The 20,831-nt window shown below is 43.9% G+C and overlaps 1 protein-coding gene across 1 annotated transcript in view; it reads right to left on the bottom strand.

The window, feature by feature from the left end:
* Window positions 1–318: 318 nt before the first annotated feature.
* The window catches only part of XKR6 (XK related 6), a 193,944-nt gene continuing 173,431 nt past the window's right edge, over window positions 319–20,831 (bottom strand). The window contains exons 4-5 of the mRNA XM_026040986.1: window positions 17,688–17,884; window positions 319–1,291 (exon numbers count right to left, since the gene is read on the bottom strand). Of these exons, the coding sequence (XP_025896771.1) occupies window positions 327–1,291; window positions 17,688–17,884 (1,162 nt within the window). The 3' untranslated portion in view covers window positions 319–326. The remainder of the gene's footprint in view (window positions 1,292–17,687; window positions 17,885–20,831) is intronic.

Genomic DNA, 20,831 nt, shown 5'->3' with positions numbered 1-20,831 from the left:
TTCAATCAGCACCAATCCCATAAATAATATTCTACACTTGGTGTACGGTATAAAACTGATGTGGAGATGCCTCCTTCTCCACCTGTGAATCCTAGGTGTGGACGTTGAAATACTGTTTCTTGCGTGTAAAAAACAAAAGAAAAGTTTTTCTTTTTGTTTTTACTTACAAAACATAGAGAATATCTTTTTTTTTTATACATACAGCAACCAGAAAGAAAGCTTATCTGAAGGTTTGTGTTTGTTTCTTGATTTGTGTTTACCGTAAACAAAAATAAGGTCCCCTCTTTTTTTTTTTTTTTTTGTTTTTTACTTTTGCTTTAAGGAGCTTAAAGTGAAGATTCGTATTGTAGCAACTCATATAAGAGAGGTCCATCTCTATACCTAATACCTACGGCTGTGGGGGTGACATACTGGAGGATGTTGATAGTTCTTCTTAGCCTCCTGTCTACAAAATGAGCATCCCAGGCTGGGTATCTTTTCCGTGGGATGTCAATCTTAATGAGAGGCCCCTCGGGGGGGTAGGGTCGCCCAGATGGAGTAGATGGCACCATTGCTCTCACCTGGAAAACGGGCAAGCAAGTGTCAGCCGTGAGTTCCTCCTGTTGCTCCGTGACCGCTCTGGTGGGCGTAGCCTGGGCCCCCCGGTACCCAGGGGTTTGGGGTGCCATGGGCTCAACATCGGGGGGCAAAGGAATGCCCCAGAGCAGCTCGGCGCAACAGGAGCTGACCAGGATCTTAGCTCTTGGCCCCATGGGATGCAGCACACCATAATATAACAGCATCAAAGCTATCCCAGCAGCAAAGCTAAGAAAGACACAACACAGTGCTGGCACGGCATATGAGTCAGTAGTGTCAGGATCTCTGTAAAAATACCAAAGGAGCGTCAAGGCAGCGTTCTCCGTCAGGACTATAGTGTAATAGGCAAACATTCTGTATCGAGTCCGCCCTTCCTTGACATTAAACCAGCAGAAAATGTACACAATCCCTACCACCATGTTGAAGAGGATCTCCTCCCACTTAGACATGCAGAAATCTGTCCCACCATGGATGATCCAGAAAGCCATGGCACACCAATGGACCACTACAAAGATCCCAAAGTAGAGCTGGAAGATGGAAGCAAAGAGAGCAAAAGAAATAACTCGGGATGAGATGGTGAAGAGGCGCCAGAAGAGATGGATGAGGGCCCCTCTGTAGCTCATACTCTTCTTGTCGTCCCTAGAGTCCCGAAGAAGCTTGTGATAGGAGGCTAGCACCCAAGCCAGGGACATCAGGGAGGCCACAGAGGACACACCTGCCGGAAGACACACAGATCCACTGAGTTAGACAGGAGGATTCGGTGAAAACATCATCTGCTCACTAAATTATTGCATCTGGGGCAGTCTCAGTAGCCAAAAGTTTCAGCTCACGTCAGGTTCTCTTTACTGTGCGAAAGTGATAAATACAGAAATATCAGTGTAGGATCTCCAAAGGATTCTTCACTAAGGAGATGGCTGATACAGACTGCATTTGGTATATTATGTTCTCAAAGACCTGGCTCTACCACCTCAGTCCAACTCTCTGCTTCTTTCAAGTCAGAAGCAGCCTCTTTCCTCATCCCGACTACATCCACATATCAGACCTTGAAAACCAGATCCCACCTAAACGTTGCAGCCCAAGGATGAAGAGCACTATCTGTAGAAAGGCTACAGCCATCTCACAGTGCAACAATCCAAGGGCAGGACAACAAAACTCCTTGTCACTTCATGGGTCTTTCTAAATTTAAAATACMTTCATACAAGCTATGATCACACTGACTTCAACTCAATGCTGTGTTGGTCAAAGAACAGGATTCCCTGTTTGCATTTACTCTTGTGAAATAAATATTGAGTTGGACATATATAAATGCAGGGAACAGCAAGACTCACTAGCATGCCCAAATTGTTCCAGAACACAGAACCTGATCGCTCCAATGACAGCTCCTTCCCAAACCCTTAGGCTCAATGCCCCTTCGCACAGCCATGGAAGCTCTCTGGCTCGCTCCTTCTCAAACACAGCAAATCCCGTTCTTGCAAACTTATCTCAGTGCTGTCTACTACGCTGTGATTGCACTGCAGCTTGAAGGACATCCTTGTGTTTTGTCACAGATAAGGGAAGTGTTCCCTGCCTGCCAACCTGGTCTCCTGATAGACTTGGATCCATGTTATATCTGTCTCCCCAGCCTTGATTCTTGGATGGACACGTGTTGTGGCCTTGCCTTCAGCGTGATCCTCTTCTGCTTKAGCCTGGACCTCCTGGAGGTCCCCATGATCTCACTCATTCTCTCATTCTGCCTGGGGCTTTTGATAGACCCTGTTACCAGTGTCCCGTTTGCCCTGGGTGTTCAGACCCCATCGACAGCTCCAGTCGGTGAGGGTCCTGCCCACACTGAGGTCACCCTTGATTCCCAGCTTGTTCTGCTCATGGAAGAGCCGCCAGTCCTTGCTGCAGCCAGGCATGGGGAAGGCACCTCATGGTACATCCAAGCAATTGGATCATATCCCCCTGCTATGACCAACACTTACACTTTTTATTTCCTTTAATGGATAAAATAGTGCACTGTCACATGCTGAGAGCGCGATAATCTTTTAGGAATTCTGAACTGAACAACCCATTGCCCAAAGCAATATAATAAAAAACAACTGACAGATCCCTGTAAAAAAAAAAAAAAAAAAAAAAAAAAAAGGCCATTAGCATCTTGTATCTCTGAAGCCACTGCTCTTCTGTGGGCTATTGCTTTGCGAGGTGAAATAGCAAGTGATAGTCTAGACTAATAGCCTTGATAGTCATAGTTTGATGGGGCAGGGAGCATCACCTATAAACCTAAAGAAAAAAACTCTAGTGATTTCAAGCAAACAATAATAATATTTCCCATACTCTAATGTGTAGCAGACTAGAAAATTGCACTGCATGTGGTTAARGTTAAAAGAACAATATTTGGGAAGTTTGAATTCTCTCTTCTCCCTGGGACAGCAGAAGGGATGATGTTTCAGCAGCAGTCTCTTTCTTCACAGTAKTTTCTTTCACTGGGATTAAGCTAATGGCTAGTGTTGACTTTACTTTAGGCCAAGGGAAAACATACGGTGGATGTGGAAAATCGGACAGGCTTTTCCTGCTTCTCCTTCAGATCTATATACAGGACGTTGGGACCTCTGTAATGGATGGAAGTTTCTGAAAGTGCAAAACACTACCTGAAAGAGATGTAGATTGGATTTGGTTTTAACCTAAAGATGTGTTATATTTTTGGTTTAAGAGTTTTTTAAGATGGGGCAATAAGTGCTGCTATAYGTCTAAGTATTCTGCTTGCTACAACATCTTCTAGCTATACAGTTTTAAAACCTTACATGCTTAAGGGAAGAAAAAAAAGTCACACATTGGCTTATTTTAGTGTTGTTATCCTACAAATTTGTAYGGCATTAGATGTACCTGTATCTACYGYACCAGCCCACAAGAGACAGATGTGTCACACTGGTTTAAAACTGTTTCTGTTGGGTTCACTTATTGCAGTACAGAAAGAGGAATAACATATACCAGATTCAGAAGCCCAGTGTACACATAGAGCTTTCTCCCACTTCCAACTTTTTCAATGAGGAAACCTGCACTAATCACAATCTTTGCATAGGYTGGCTGACAGTTCATACTTTGAGTCACTCACATTGTGTGCACCATGCCTCCTGCTAGTCATCTGAACATCTCCTTGAGCTGACAGAGAGCAGCAGACACCTCCAGAAAGTGATTCATCCTGTCCTAAGATCCGTGTGTGGGACAGGGTGGTGACTCATGCTCTCGAAATGATGGTCTCTATCCTTTGACAGGGGAGCGAGGGGACTTGTCAACACCAGCAGTCAGGCGGGATGAGTCCTACCTTTCAAAACAGTTTCTTGCCTCCTCATTTGCTTTAAGATCCAAGGAGGGAAATGAAATATTTCTAGACACTTTGACATATCCCTACCACTGTTTAACAACTCATGAGCTGGGGCCCAAAGTGACTCTTGGTGTGTTTGTGACAAGTAGGATCTGAACCTTGCTGTCCAGAGGGAAGCAACCAGTAGGTTCATATCAACAGCTACCACCGAGGAATATGAAGGATTTCTGCAGCAATATTTGCTGTTCTGTCATAGAAATGATTCCTTGGCTATTTTGCATTTCCATACATAACTCAGCCCTTGTCATCATGACCATTACTTTCTCCACTCCCACTTTGTCCTGTTGCTTCCAGCCTATGTCCTTCACATAGTGCATAACTCTCACAAACCATGTGATGAATTGTTCCCTTCTTTTCCAGTTCCTCACAAAACTTATTTCTAAACAGCTATAGAGCTTTCTCTTATTATAACTAGAACAAAAAGTGCTAGTAAGTTAGATCATGTGGTAAGTGTTTGTTTTTATTTTTATTTCTGCACGTGGTGACTGATGCAGCTTCATCTAGCGTGAGCGGGTTTTAGCTCTCTTCCAATGTTTATTTTAGCAAACATGAGTTCAAGTTGTCTAAAAATGAAGTCATTCCAGAAAACCCACTCCTTTTCCTCCCTCTCCATGCCTAGTCTTGTGAGTAGAAAATACYCACCACGTGCTGCTGTGCCTATGCAGGCACTCTCAAGCTACCCAGGTCGCTGCTTTGGTGGGGACAGGAAGCCCTACAGGGTCATCTAACAGGTTGTAAACAGCACCACTGAGGGTTAAAGCCCATAGGTCTTGAATTATTCTCCCAGCTCCCATTAGGGAGACATCACAGACACTCACCATGGTGAAGCACAGCTARATATTACCCCCATTTGACAGGCAAGGAATTACGATTAAAAAGACTTAACCAAAGTCTCATATGCCATTGATGATAAAGCAGGGAATAGCCCTCCTTCACATCAGAGTGCTACCAGTCAAGAAAATTCAAGCAGGATTTCATTCTAATGCAGACAGCCACGTTGACAAGTCCAGAGGTGGGTGCCTATGGGTGTCTTTTAGTGTTTATGGGTGAGGGATGTTTCCTTTTCTACTTAGTGGAGAATTAAGCCTTAAAACAATCACCACAGGTGGGAATTTATGTAAGTCTGAGACCGAAGTCAACCTARTTGTCTCCTTAGGCAATTTGGCAATATAGCCAGTAAAGGCAACACTTCATGCAGAGAGGTGTCTACTTCAGGGTCAACTGAGTCATTCTCTAGGCTTCCGTGGCTGTATTGTCACTCCATCAAACTCAAGGACACCCACATCACATGGACACAATTTCATCATTTAATCTCACCCATCATCCTGAACTGTCTCAGAGCAGGCAATGCTGACCTCTGGCTTCGTAATTCTTCTTTTCTCAGGGAGACCTAACAAGTAGCCCRCCCTGGTAAACACAACTGGCATGGAGATTAAGGAACAGCAAACAGTGAAGAGACACAAGAAGATGGTAAGAAATAAAAAGCTATTTTTTTTTCAGAAAATGGGTTGGACCAAGGAAAGGAAACAAGATACATTGCTTGAGTTTAGGAAAATATGGTTGAACCAGAGTATACATAATGTAGGTAGCAATCTGAGTTCAGAGGAGAGGCCCATGGACCACTCTGAGCACGAAGGAAGGAAAGTGTGATTTTCTTCTCTGGATCATACTGAYGGTCTGGAAAAGAAATGATTATCCCAGGAATGTAATGAAGCTCTCTGAAAAATCCACAAGAAAGACTAATGACTACCCTTAAATTGCTGATGTTGTTTTTAGAGCCTATAGATGTGCAGGAATAAAAACAGCACATGGAAARCTATTCTACTCTATCCAGTTTGCTTACACTGTGCAATTATGCACGGTTTTACAGCTAGTTTAATAAAATCTGCAGACAAATCACATACACACAAAAAACAAGATTTAAATTAAACAGTATATCCACTTTGTCCTCAGTGTTGGTCTACCAAAGAGGTCTACCATTAGCACTATGGACAAAGTTTTCCTAAGGAACCCAGCTCCTGGGTTATTTGAGGCAAATAATTTGAATGTGCTAACCATAACATAATCCCTAAGCATTTACTGCATGCCTGCCCCTTTAAAGCTACAAATGGTGCCCTATTTCCTTCTGGACTTTAATTCTCCTGAAGACTATTCTAAAAAAACATGGGAAGATCCCAAGATCTCTCTTGAGCAAGCTGGACACCACAGAGAATACTCAGTGTGATATGTAGCCTTCCATCAAGCACTCTGTGGTGGAAGCACTTGCTTAATGCAACAGGCAGGGTCTCCATCACTGCTCATCACTTGCAGGCTGCTCAGACCTCTGTGCAGTGATCCCTGTTATCGTGTTTTTCCCTTTAGGTGGCACGTTCACTCCCTAAAGCTCTCAGTGAATCTACGTTTTCATCCTCAGGCACACAGAGTGAAAACATAACCATAAAAAAGAAAATGAGCCAAATTCTGCTCTTGGAAGAACACTGTCTGAAAGTCACTTCCTCCTTACTTTTTAATCTATTATTCTTTATTTGTGCCAGGGTAAAAGGGGTCAGAATCAGACTCCAGACTATTTTTCATTTGTTCCTGTTCGAGTTTGATCTCCTTTCTTTCCAAGGGAGGGAACATATTTCTTCTTACTTTCATTCTTCCTCTTTGTTTTTAACTGTGAACATGTAATTTTGAAGAATACAGATCATTCACAGCAAATAAAAGATTAAGAGTCTTTTAGACATTGATTTTCTCCCAAGAACTTCCAAACATTTCCCTAACCGGCTTCCCCAGTGTCACCTGAGACCCTTATGGTACATGAGTGCTCTTCCACCTATACTGAGCATTACCGAAGTTTGACCAAGGAGAGGTCCAGCCACACCAAAGTGCCACCTATTCCTACAGCCACCTCAAATGCTGTTGGTGCTTTGTGGCTGCTCTGTGAAACCAAAGCCAAAAAGTGAAATACTCATGACTTTTTTTTTTCCAAACTTCTGTGTTTCCTTAGCTGCTTTTCATGGAAAGAATAGGGTCAGCTGAGAAAAACAGACATCTCCTCTGGGGCTGACTCATCGCAAACATCTCAGACACCAAAAAATGAGTCACATCACCTTTGTGGAGGGTCTGCCTCTACCCAGTGACTACAAAGATAGTCAACTTCTGTTAGACAATTTTTGATTAAGGTTAAGCTGCCTAGGATGAGAGCTGATTAATGTGATGAGTGAACCCAGTCCTTGGTGCCTAAGGCAGCTAAGGGATCTGTTTGCCTCCTAGGAATGTCTGGGAAAAAAATGAGGATTTGAAGCACTTCCTAGAGATAAACTGGTCTCATCTATCATGGGAGTGTTGGTCTACATGGTCATCTGCTTTTAGATATGAGTGCCAGTTTACATCTATAATCTATTCAGTGGCAAGTGACCAGGGATGAAAAATCAGACCTTGACATTGGGAAGAGATGTGACTTGAACCTAGGATGTCTGCTGGCTGCACCAATGTCCTGTCCTTAAATCTGCTTTCATGAAGAAAACATGGTTTTGTTGCAATTTGGGAAGGAGGTGAGTTTCAAATCCTCAGTGTCTGCCCTGGAGCAGGACTGTCCCTTCCTGCCCTGAGAAGCCACGATGGGCTTGTTCTCCTCAGGCTCTGACACCCACAGGACCTGTCTGCAGAAAGCCACTGGTCACTGTTTTAGAAAGATAGGAAGCTAAGGCAACTAATTCATCTGAGGGAGCAATTTCCGACTTGTTCTGGGCACCAAGACGAGGTTCTTCGACAAGAGAATCCCATTGTGATTTCCTGATATGGAAGGAAGGGTTCTTTGTGTTTCTATACAGAAGAGTTTACATCCTACCCGGCATACAAATAGCTCTTCCATATTAGTTTAGAGGAGCATTCAAGTTATCCATGAGCCTTTTACTGTGAGACTGCAGAAGTCCATAGAAAGGCAGTTTCAGAAGGAGCTGCCCTCCAAGTTAAGCCATCTAAAGGCTAGCTCAAGTCCTGAAATATGACTGTTTCCAAAACCTTCTCCTTTCATGCAATTAAGACAACTGTAGATGTCCTTGCTGAGCCCAGAAATTTCAGATCCTTTTTCAGTTCCCCCTCAGTCCTTGCCTTAGCACTGCCTTGCAGAGCTCAGATTCACAAGTGGACTATGCCCTGTGTTTCAAGAGGATCTACTTTTCTCCTCCTTGACCCTGTTGCCTTTCAGTTGGCCTAAATGCCCTTTTCTTCTACTGCTAGTAGAGGTGATTGGTAGATCTGTTCTCTCATTATCTCACATACCTCTCTCAGGTCTCCTCTTACTCATCTCCTCTGTGACCTCAGACCCTGCTCAGACCCTGGTCCCTGGTGAATTCTAACTCATTTTCCCATTCCTGTGAAAGTTTTGGGAAAGGAGCATCTGGCCCCCACTGCACCAGGAACCAGGTTAACAGAGTCACTAAGTTCTAGTGCTTGGACTCAAGTACTGCTCAAACCACTGGTACTGATGTAGGCTGTGCATAAGTCCTCTGGCTACCGTGAGCACTGCTCACATAATCTTCTTTGCCTTAAAAATGACATGAAAGACAGTGTTCAAATCTTGGAGCTGGACATTTTTGTGTTACCAGATTTTCCAGGCTGGTCTTCTCATGATAAATTAGCCCAGCATGACAGCTAGAGCTTAGGAAAGGCCTAATGCAGATGTGTGGGTGGCCTCATGCCAGGAGAAAAAGGGTATTTTGGTAGTATAGCTTATTCCTTCTATAAATCCAGTCTCAGCTATGCTCTCAAAGCCACCTCCGAGGAAATGCCAGCATGACTCTATAGCTGTAACTGGAGTGCAAAGCCCTGCCTTATGGAGGAAAGCCCTGTTCTGAAAGTGCGTCCAGCCTCCCTGATCTTCATCTGGAGTCTAATGGTGGAATTAAAGAATATTAACTACAAAATCACACTAAGACTATCTGGAAAACAGGGGTAAAATTTGATGAATAGTCTCAGCCCCACAGAAGTTGGAGGCAGGCAGGTAGTAGAGGAGTGTGARGACTTTGCAATAAGACTAAATCATGTCTTTTGATGCCTCTTTGACATAGCACTTAAGCTATGCCTCTTCAATAACTTCCATTTTTAAATTTGCCTAAACGTTAGGGTAAGAAAAGACATCACTGTCCTGCTTTCTCCCATCCCCAAAAGCAAACTGCCTCACTTTGCAGCTGATGCTGTTTCAGGGATGTTAACCACTAAACCAGAAAGTCCATTTATCTTACTGATGGGGTCCAGACATCACTATTGGAATCTGGCTACAGTTGATGGTGTTTCCAGCTAGAATAGCTGTTGCTGTCACTTAAACTGGGCTACTGCATCCATGTAATCTGATAATTCCCCCAGCAGTGAGGACTCAACCTGTCTTATACAAGTGCCAATATCTCTGCAGGATTTTCCCACAAGATCCTTGGGCATTCTCCTCTAAGGAATCCTCCAAAAGACATACTAAATCTCATATGAACAGAGCTGCAGCATGRTTCATACAGCAACTCAGCCCCAACAACTGCATGAGTGTCTTGCTGTAACACCACACATGCAAGAAAGAGCAATGATGCAATCTAAACCCCGCTCTAAATTTATCCAGGCATCAATCACCTGGGCTAGTTCTCCAGCAGAAATCTTCTGGGAAAGAAGTAACCGTGATTTCCAGAGTATAGATAAGGTTGTTTGGAAATATACTCTTATACATGTGTATTTTTGTCAAAGGCTGTTTGAGCTGCAACTGTACGCAGAGTGAAATACCCTCTGCAAAGTCATCACTGTAATTATAAAGTCTTTAGTTAAATTCCTGTTRATTTTTATATCTTCAACCACTATCTAAGTCACACTGAAAAAAAATATACTGAATCCCTGAAGTGAACAGTCATGGAAAGGATTTGAAGCTCCTTGGGAGATCCAAGGGAATTCACTCAAAATGCTCCATCATGATGTCCTGGCAATATCTYGAGCAACATCTCCAGCAATATCTCCCCTTCAGTGAGCATCCTTGCAAGGACGTGAACGCACCATGGGCACTGAGGACACAAGGTAGGTGAAATGCCATTCAGGACAAAAGTCATTTCGGGAAGTCATTTCCACTAGCTCAATACATCTGCTCCACTCACAGATTCGGAACTGTGACCCTGAGCTAATCCAATAAAACAACTGAGAGTTTCCAGAGCTAAAAATGTTGTTTCCTTCACTATTCCAGTGATTTTGATCTGGTTAGTTCCTGGACAAATAGTCTCAAACTAAATTTCTTGTTCTTCCAACAGTATCAAGTAGAAATGTGAACATATTCCCTGCCCAGTGCCCTCCCTGCATCTTCGCTAGGTTTGTGCAGATCTTGATTGATATCTGTTCTCTGCTTATGCTAAGGAACAGGTTCTCGAGGATGCCTGAAGTGAAACCCATAGCTGCTCACTAGAACAACCTGAGGACCAAAAGAGATGAATTTCCATATATTTCACCAGATAGTTGCATAGCAGCTTCCAGCCATCTTCTCTGAGAGTATAATCATGAACCTGGCACTGAGGAAAAACAATRTAAAATTACCTGAATTACCTGTAAAATTACCTTTAGGTTGCTCAAAACTCCATGCATCATTTTCCCAGTTGGCCTGTGGCTCCTAGGATGAGCTAGTGCTTATGTGGTGCTCTGAGGAGGAAACATCTCTCCTCATGATCACCACCCTCTACAAAGCCTAAAACTGGCAGCACTGGCCACCTGCCAGTGCTGTCCCGTGAATGGTGACTCATGTTTATCGGCTGTGCCATGCAAGATGTGCAACGGTGGCACGTGATACGGGGACAGAAGGGTTTGAATTGGTGCTCCAAAAAAAAAAATAACAGAACAGGAGCTACGGGAAAGTGGTGGATAGAGAAGCTGCAGGTGGGGATGGGCAGAGAGAGAAGGATGACGTCCCTCTCTGGGCTTGCTCCAAATTCCTTTGGGGGAAAATAYAATAACAAGAAAAGCAGTTAGGGGCTTCAAAGGGCTGCAGGATCCAGTCCTTCCCCATRGTGCTGGGACAATATGGCTGGTGATAGGGTATGAGTTCCCCACGCTGTGCCCACTGCCAGCTCTGGAGATGGCTTTTTACTGCTGCTGGGAATTGGCCCGAGCCCAGCGACTCATTTCCAGCAGGGCATCAAATAAGCTCTATGTCATCTGGCTTTGGTGAGAAGGAGGGGAAGGCAGGAACACAGCCATATGCCCTGGTCTGGCAAAGCACCTGAGTCATATGAGCGGCCTCCCAGGGGACCCGCTTCTATGTCTGGAGCTATCTGTGTGCTGGGGAGGTGTCTCTTTGGCTTGGGGAAGAGTTTAAAGGGAGAGAGGGGTTGAATCAGGGCAAACTTTCAATGTGGATTACCTCGATTTCTCCCCATATACCATGGCCTTTCACAACTGGTGCAGTCCTTCTCTTCTGCCCACCCTGGAATGAGCAACTGCTTTTCTGCTCACCCTTCTCCTGTGACAGGGACAGTAACTGGGTGAYGGACATCTCTTTTCTTTTACTCAATTCCTCTCATGAAGGAGAGAGAGAGAGAATATGCCTCCAATCCCACCAACAAAGTTGTAGGACCTTATTTTCTCCATCCAGCCCAAGCCAAACACCGGAGTCTGACCCTGAGAGACCTCCTTACCATCCCTACTGTTACCTATGACTCCATGCCAAGACTTAAAAGTACACATTGCTATTATCTTGCTGGATGTCAGAAAAAAATACCCTGGCCAGAGAAGGGATACAGCTTTCTGCTTCCTGAGAAAAGGGACTCTGCTTACACCTGATTCAATGTCTCACCTGTTCAAAACAGAAAGTGTAGATGACATGCTGTTTTCTTGAGTAGCAAGGTATTTGTAATCTAATGCACATGTTGAAAGGCTTATTTATAGTGATTATAGGACATAAATTTTGCAGAGTGAGGTCTCAGAGATTTTCATTTGGGTTTTTGGATTCATTCTGCTTGAACGTGGATATTCAGGAATTCCAAACTGAAAACCACCTGTGGCAAAACTGGCTGCAAGACCCCACAGCAAGCACATTCCCTGCACATGGTTTTCCTTTGGAGATGGCTTCTCTCATCTTTACTCCTCTATGGCTCCTAAGAAACAAATATTTGCTGGAATTTTTCTCCAATTCTGCATCTAACTGGAACACACTGGCTCTAGCTCTTGCCATCTTGTGAGCACATCCCAATTGCTTCCTGGGTATGATCTTGTGGTTTGTTGGTCCAAGCCAAGAGGGCATCAYGTCCACGCTAATGATGTACAATGGTGCTAATGTGAACCACAGAAGTGAGTTTTGGCTGTGCTCTGTAATGGACATAGTCGCTCAGCCCAGCATGAAGGATCCTGTGCAAACATCTATTGTCCATTCAAGGTTAGCAATGCTATCTGCAGGATATGTTTTCAGATCTATTTATCCTCTTCCCCATCTTCAGGGGAGGAACAAAAGTTTTGCTGTGCTAAATTAAATACAGGCCAGTGCTGGTCACATTTAGTAATCACACCCTTGGGCAATCAAAGGCTGAAGGCAACTTTTTAAGTTGGCCACCACAGCTAAGGCCACCATTTGATCCTTGGGGTCTGAGTGGAAACAGGGAATGATTAAGAATCAACCCATTCATTTGTTRTCCTTCAGATAGGGCATTGTTTTCAGATCTTAAACCATTTCTCAGCAAGTCCTGGTGTCTTGGAATGTGTTTTCTTTCCTATAAATATATCTAATAGGACATTTCAGCTCTTATGCACTTCATAGCATATTCACTATCTGCTGTATATTATTGGTTAACTTTAGAGTTGCCATCAGGAGAAATTAACTGAGATTTATCTTGGCATTAGCTTTAACTCATTATCACCCACACAAGAAATCCCTCATTCATGTGCAAAGTGTTTATCTTGAAGYTGGCTGATCGTGAGACAGCTGGGAATGACTTCTCTTGGCAATAACAACAAGGGACAATCCTYAGCTCTCCCAAGGGCCTCCACCTTCCAAAGGGAGCCTAGCCCTGGACCCAGCATTTCAGATGTGGCCTTACTAGGACTGAGTAGAGGGGCAGGATCACCTCCCTTGACCTGCTAGYAGTGCTCTTTCTAATGCACCCCAGCACTCCATTGGCCTTCTTRGCTACAAGTGCTACATGTTGGTTCATGGTCAACTTTTTGTCCACCAGGATGCCCAGTGAGTCAGCATCAAAAGCCTTGCAGAAGTCAAGGTTGACAACATCCAGTTCTCTCCCCTCATCCATCCTGATTCCTGATTGGTAAAGCAAGGTTTCCCATTTGTACATCCATGTTGACTACTTCCCATAACCTTCTTTCAGCCTCACATGGCTGAAAATGGGGAAAAGCATTTATTTTTGTCACAGAATCACAGAATGCTTAAGGTTGGAAGGGACCTTTAGAGATCATTTAGTCCAACCTTCCTGCTCAAGCAGGCACACCTASAGCATGTGGCACAGGGCAGCATCCAGGCGGGTTTTGAAGACCTCCAGAGTAGGAGACTCCACAACCTCCCTGGGCAGCCTGTTCCAGGGCTCTGTCACCCTCACAGTGAAGAAGTTCCTCCTCACCTGGAGATGGAACTGCCTGTGTTTCAGCTTATACCCATTATCCCTTGTCCTATCACTGGCTACTACTGAGATCACTTTGAGGTCCCATCCTCACTCTTTCTGTACCATCTCTGAGGGACATTTCTGATCAAAGTTATCTTTTTTTTTATTTTTTTTTTTATTTTTTTGAGGGGGTAGTGTAATTTTGCTAAATTTTGCTTTGGGAAGGACATCAGGACGTGGCTACTCCATTTTCAAGGTCTGCAACCAACATGTGATAACTTCATGATAACTCTGCAGCTGCCAACACATATCCACAGTTGAGATGACTAAAACTCCTTTTAGCGTCTAACCTATTTCAYGTTGCTTCAAACAGTGACCCCCAGACAGGGTAAAGCTAATGTTGTTTTTTCTTAAACATCTGAGCAGCTTCAGACTACTTATTGCAGGCTGCAGAGAGTGCATGCACCTCTGAAAATCCCAGAGATTTCTATAAGACTTTGCATAATGAAGACTTATGCTGAAAATCTCTTTAAGATCAACAGCAGGGTTTTGGGAAAGACAGCTCAAGCATCGGTAAATAGACGGTTCTTTTTATGGGGAAAATGTTGTTTTGAATACTGCAGCCTCAGGCAGACAAATTCCCAGCAAAAGCATTGCATCAAACACTCACGACATGAGTGGAAGGACATCAGAGGTTCTGCTAAATCTTAATAAGTCTTAAAGTAACCACACAAAAAAATAAGAAAACCCATTTAAGAGGAGATTTATGCTGAAAAAGCAGAATCCCTCTCATTTCATTAAATATCTAGTATTTGGACATTGCCTGTAAGCTGGTTATACTTACTGCTTTCCATTCAGTGGCRAGACGCACGCACCTCTGCAGGGAGAGATGGGTCAAGGATAGTTTATTCTCTAAGAATTTAAGTGGATTATCTTCTAGGAGTAATTATGAACTGAAGATCTGGGGTTTTATTGTTTTGGCAATGTTTTCTCCTAAAGACAGAATGTGACTTACATCTGAGTCACGTCAGAGAAATCCTCTGCCGAGGGCCACCCAGAAATACAGGGGAAATGGACACCCTTTTTTTCTGTCACCTACAAAACCTTAGAGACAGTCACAATGAACAAAGGATAGGACTAGATAGCTAAAGAGTATGTGTTTAGTCCACTAAAATGCCCTGGAGAAAAGTACTGATGGAGGGTGTGCATGTCATCTCACCTCCTTGGGTACYTTTGGACATGGACTAATCCGTGTTTGGAGGCATCCTTCCTCCAACACTCTGTTTGGGACAGACTGTTGTACTTGTAAGAGATGAATTGTTTGCAAAGGGCTCACATAGGAACACCAGCTCCTTACATACACATATTCAAGAGCTTACGTAGCCCCAGTTGTCACAGAAGCCACAGGTTGGAGTATTGCAGCTCAGGCTGTGTGCAGCCTCTGAGTGCATCTTCCAGGTCAGATCTGCTCACCTGACTGAGTACATTGAGTTCTTACTGCTTTTTGTCTCATGTGTGCGTGCTGTTTTCTGCTCTGCAGAGCCATTAGGCCATGGCAGCTAAGCCGGGATCTAGTCCGCCTTGTATCAGTGATGTTCTAAAAGAAGAAATCTGACCTTGACAAAAATTCAGGGAGGGAGCAATTCCAAACTTTACAAAGGCTGGGGCTTGACTTGAAGTTCCAACTCTAGCATGTCTGCTGTTGGTGATGGACAGATCACAAGGGAGATATCTGTTCTTGGGTGAGCAGAGACCCATTTCCCTTGTGTACTTGCACGTACTGAACGGTACTGAAAGAACTAGAAGTTGGTACCAGAAGAAATTCCTACCTGCCTTTGGAAAACCCTAGCATGGGAACAAGAAGGAAAAAGTAAAATTTTCTAATAGCCATTACTCACTTTCCACAAATTCTTAAATAGGACATGAAGACATTAGCTGGCAATTTGTAGAAGACCCTAGCTTAGCTTCCAGTAGTAGGTTTGGGACTGTGGTCTTAACAACAGGGAAAATGGGGGCTTAGAAGGATGGAAAATAGAAATTACCATGGAAAATGGTAAATTATTCTTAATCTAGGAAAGAGCAGGTAAATTATTCTTAATCTAGGACTGAGTACGTAAGGGACTATGTGAATCATATGGAAAAAGACAGCATGAGCTATACCTGAGTTTATAAGCCCTGCTGTGGGCCAGTTTGCCAGTCTGCATCTCCCAGTGATGTAGCTGACGTTGTTTCTGCTTAGAGGCAGAATTAGTCTCTTCTTGTACTGTGTAACAAGCCACGATTAGGTAGGCACAAGGAACCAAACAAAACCCGATTTGATTTCTAAGCACAACCACTTTCTAATAATATCTTTCTCCATTTCCTTTGTCTTCTCCCTTCTTCAAGGCAAAACCTTTGGTGCTCCCTTTCATAATGAGTCCTCTCAGCATTTAATTTCCTTTTGCACAGTGACACTGTGGCCAGAAGGAGGGAGATACAACCACCGGGGAAGGGAAAAGGTGCTTTGGGGACCTGGAGAGCTCATCTGCTGCAGCAAGCCAGGCAAAGAGCCCTCCAGGGCTCAGAGAGGCAGGTGCATCAGGCAGGCACATGTGCTGCTTGGAAGAGAGCACAGCTTGCTCACTTCTGTGTAGGAACCAAACAGCAGCGTGGCTGAAGGAAGGAGGAAAAACGATGCAGTGGATYAGGGCAGCCATGCCTGCATGTGGCAAACTGAACTTGTGGATTTTTAAGCCTAGAGGGATTCTTAGGGCATGTTGTTCAACTTCACGAAGGAAGGGAGTGAGAGGCCAATGAATTCACCCAGTGTTTTGATGTGGTGAGTCCAACAATCTGCATAAGGCTCCAGCAAGCCTCCTCACTCATGATTTATATACCTCTGGTAGGGTTAATAATAAACATTAGAAGCAGCAGGAAATAAAAAAGGTACTGGCAAATGGGAGTCACTGTAGTAGAACTTGTAGAAAAGCTGTGAGATCCTTGTGTCAGCAGTTTTGAGGCCTGGAGATCTTGTGATGAAAAGTTTCAGAAGAGAACTGCGTAAATAGGAGAAGGAGGYGTCTAGAAACAGACATAATGGATAACTGGGAGGAAGGAGACAACGGTCCAAGCTCACTAATGCTCTGGCTGAGACTCATACAGCTGATCTTGGGCTAACAAGCAAATTTAAACCAAAGTTGCTGCTTGTTTCCAAACCAACTGCCAGAAGACTCCTCAGATATGCTGGGCATGGCAGTCTTTGGGAAATATTACCTCAGTGCTATTCACTGTGTGTGGATTGAACAGGAGCTGAAAAAAAMCAGCATCTCATCAACTGAAAGCGCTGCTGATCCTTGGAAAGGACCATTCCTTCTCAAGCTGGTGACTCTTAGGCCACCAGCTTGTCAATGGGCACAGGTCTGGTAGAGTTGCTCATGGCAGGATTGGGACATGGGCATATGCTGTTGGCTGCAGTTTGTAGCTGGCCTCACTGCCCATGCTCCAGAATGTCACTGCAGCATGGAACTGGCAAACTGATTTCTGTGGTGGCTTCCAAACTTCTGTTTGTCTAAGAAAGTGTCTTAGCAATGACACCTGCTCTGGAACATCTCTGTCACAATGCAGACCCCAACTGCCTTCCTTTTCCTTCTTTCTTAAACTTATTGAGAATTTCAGTATCAATGAACAAGCTTTAATTCCTAGGCACTCTTTAAAAATGATCCTATAACTTAAATCTGTAAAACCAAGTCCCTTCTATTATAACTTTACACCACTGGGGCATTGCACAGGCATTGAACCTCACAACACAAATCCAAATCTGGCCAATTTTATCATTCCATGTATGTTTGGAGAGAAACTGAGGCAGAGGAGGATTGTGTTTGCTCAGTGTCAGGCATACAAATGTATATTGGCAACTTGCAAGAGTAATACAGAATGACTGACTCCTTCTGAAAATATCAGCATATCTCTAGACTGGACCAGGTTTGGAAGAGCTGAATGCCATATTTTGATTGAGACTGTTTCTCTTCAGCAAAACAAACAGAAATTTACCGTGTAACTGCAGTGTGGAGCTTGGAATGAGATTTGTCCAAAGTGGGAACCCCTTACACAACAGGTTGCGTAGTATGGACCTTTAACAAAACATCCATCGGCAGCTGTGCATATGGATCAGAGGGGGGAAGCCAGGAGGGTGGGGAAGGAGGTGCGAGGGGACCACTTACATGGTAATGTTTCTGCACGGTTCTTTTGGATCATTATGCAGAGCTGTAGCACCAGTTGAGGGGCGCTCTCCAGGAAGGTTTCCAGGAGGCGCAACATATTTACGTCTGCATATTCGTACATCATAGCCCAGTAGAAACGCCGCTGGTGTTCCTTCCGTCTCTGACTCTGGATCCCCAGGTACATGGTTCGTATATATCTGCAGCAAAGAGAGGGAAAAGCCAAGTGTGAGGCCCCRGCTTGCAGCAAAACCCAAGGTGTATGCAGAGAAGGAGGCTGTATGGGGGAAAGGGAGTCTGGGATGGACTTAGGTATCTTTGGCTCTAACATCARCCCCTGCAGGATCTGAGAATACACGAATTTTGCATTGCAAGAGTGGGAAAACATTAACTTGCACCACAATTCCGATGATTACATCACTCCATGTCACCAGAAGCAAGACTTCTCAGGGAGCAAGAGAGGAAAGGATCTAAGCTTTGATAGCTCCCATATCCACAAGCTGCAGCCTGGGAACCAGGAGCAAGGAGAGAAGCAGAAGTAGCCCTTCCAGAGACACAACGTCCTTCCTTTACATTCTCAGTTCACAACCACAGATGACCAAAAAAAAAAAAAAAAAAAAAAARAAAGAACAGAGGACACAAGAAATGTCTCAAGAAAGCCACCAGATGGGGCTCGACACTCATGTAGAGAACTCAATGCTCATGTAACGGTGGTGTTACCCATACTGGTGTGACAGATCGGGCAGAGCCTGAGCAGGGTGGAAATACCCATGGAGAGACCTGTTAAATGCCCTAAATGACATGGAAAGCCTGTCCTCTCTATGTGAGCATCTGAAAAGAAAGAAGTGTAATTTATCATATACGGAAGAGCTCGGGGATGTCAGTCGTTATGGTTAAAGCAGAAAGCAAAGAAATGTAATAGCATCAGAGACACAGAACCACTGAAAAATAAAGCTTGGTGTGCCTACGAGGAGCTGTCCAAGCCCAAAAGAGAGCATCATCTCCCAAACTTTCTCCTGTGACATGTTCACCCAGCCTGACCTGAACATCTTGCACGGGCTCACCCTTTCCCAGGAACCCATTTCAAACCTTCCTACCAGATGAAGGCTAAACTTCTTTCCTGAAGGTTATGCTGGTCATTTCTCATCATTTCACCTATGGACAGGGTCAAGAATTTATTCCCCCTCTCTGCAACAGTATTTTATCTCTTTGTACATAGTTATCACGTAACTCCTCAATCTCCTTTCCTTCAAACTGAAAAAAAAAACTGTTTTCTTTCAGTCCCTTTTCATAGATCATTTCTTGCAAATCTCTGCTCTTCATACTGYCCCCCCAGCTGCCTCCATTGGCTGGTGATTTTTAAGGCCATCTTTGTTTTTATGAGCACTCCAGATGTCTCTGGTGCCATTGGGCCACCTAAAAAGAATGAGGAGAGAGAAACTAGCAGAAGGGCCACCATGTCCTGCAATTATCATCATCATTATCATTATTATTAGTTTGATCTCTTGGGATTCACACCATCCATGCAGCTTAAACAAGTCCATTTCTAGCATGCCCCTGAGAAAAGATGCAACTTGTTCATGGTGGCAACAAGCATAAAAGAACATGAAAATGGATTAGACTGATGTAAACCCTGGATCCTGTCTCCAACAGCAGCCAGAGTGACAGCAAAACCAACTAAGTCTAAGTCTCTTGGCTGTTGAGCCCACAACCTTTTAGGGATGATTATCTTCATTCCAAAGATGAGGACACAGTGGCWCAGAGCACAAAAAGGGCTCTCTTCCAAGTCCCCAAAACAGGTCAATAGCAGAACCCAGATGTCTCAGTGCTAAGTCAGGCCTCAAACAACCACCACCCAAAACCCCCCAGTGAAGTGCCACTCTACCAGCCAGTGTTCCTGTACCCRGGACATTTCCTGGATACGGTAAGACCCAACCATGGCCAATCTGCTCCATGCTGGAAGATCCAGCAGCAGATATCTGTCCCTACCCACTTACCAAGCAAGACTGTGACCTCTGCAGTATGGTAGCATAAATTAGGCCYGAAATATCTATATTTTTTCCCCATGCAAAAATATGTTGATCTCTCTTTAGCATCCTTCAAACCTAAACCTAACAAAAAGGAAGACAGGAATAAGACATTTCCCCTTGATGCCAGTGAGGCAGGCAGATTTCAGCAGCGAACATGTTAGAGCAATGGGAAAACAGCAGCATTTCTACCTGGCAGGCTTTTAACAACTACTAAGACCCCCCCTTAATTACTCAATATAAAATTTCACCCAGGTGTAACACCATTAATACTTATTTCCAAATGGGAAAGTACAAGCAGGGGTGTAAGCAGTTTTATTCCAGTATATCTGCATCTTCTTTGGGGTATTTGATTTGCTTGACTTTTTTTTTCCCCCTACTAACACTTGTTAAGTGTAGACAAACGCTGAGAAAAAAAAAAAAGAAATCAATGTCATTTCACCTGAAATTTGTTGTTCTCGGTCAAGCTGGTAGCAAACAGGAGTCTATAATTAGACTTTCAAATCCATATTCAGGCCTGATCTTCAATCTATAGCAACACGACGCTTCCTCTTATGCCACTGAAAGCCATTCACTGCTCTGTGCTTCTGAAAAGCAGACTAATTTATTTATTTAAGAGCTTAATTTTGGATACAGGAACCTRACTTGGGATGCTTTCTTTTCTGAACGCTAGTTATTTTTATATACGAGCGTGTGTATTTGTGTGTATGTATGTATTTTTAGTTCCAAGTCTCATCGTGGCTTCAAGAGATATAACTAATTCGAGGTTGGAGGGGGAGGGTAAGGGGTGATTTTATTTTATTTTTTATTTTTTTTTTTTAATACACGGAGGGCTGGCTGTTCCCTTCCTTCTGGCAATGTTCCCAGAATTCCTSTTGGTATAATTACCCTCACGCTTATTTACTACGTATGTCACAGTAGCACACAAACTGTGCGGGGCAAACTCGCTGCTGTCTCTGCGCCAAAGCACAGTTTTTAAGGAGCCAAAGTGACCTGCTGTAGAAATGTGGCCAAATAATCTTTGGGGGAGAACATCAGAGTACCTCCAGCAAGAAGAAAAGGAGAGGTTCCTACTGGGAGAGGAGAGGAGAGGAGAGGAGAGGAGAGGAGAGGAGAGGAG

This window comes from Nothoprocta perdicaria, unplaced genomic scaffold, assembly GCF_003342845.1.
Source record: "Nothoprocta perdicaria isolate Ctin4 unplaced genomic scaffold, notPer1 scaffold_101, whole genome shotgun sequence".
NCBI classification, from domain to species: domain Eukaryota; kingdom Metazoa; phylum Chordata; class Aves; order Tinamiformes; family Tinamidae; genus Nothoprocta; species Nothoprocta perdicaria.
Note: the sequence above shows the minus strand (reverse complement) of the source record. Positions and strands in the feature narration are given on the sequence as shown.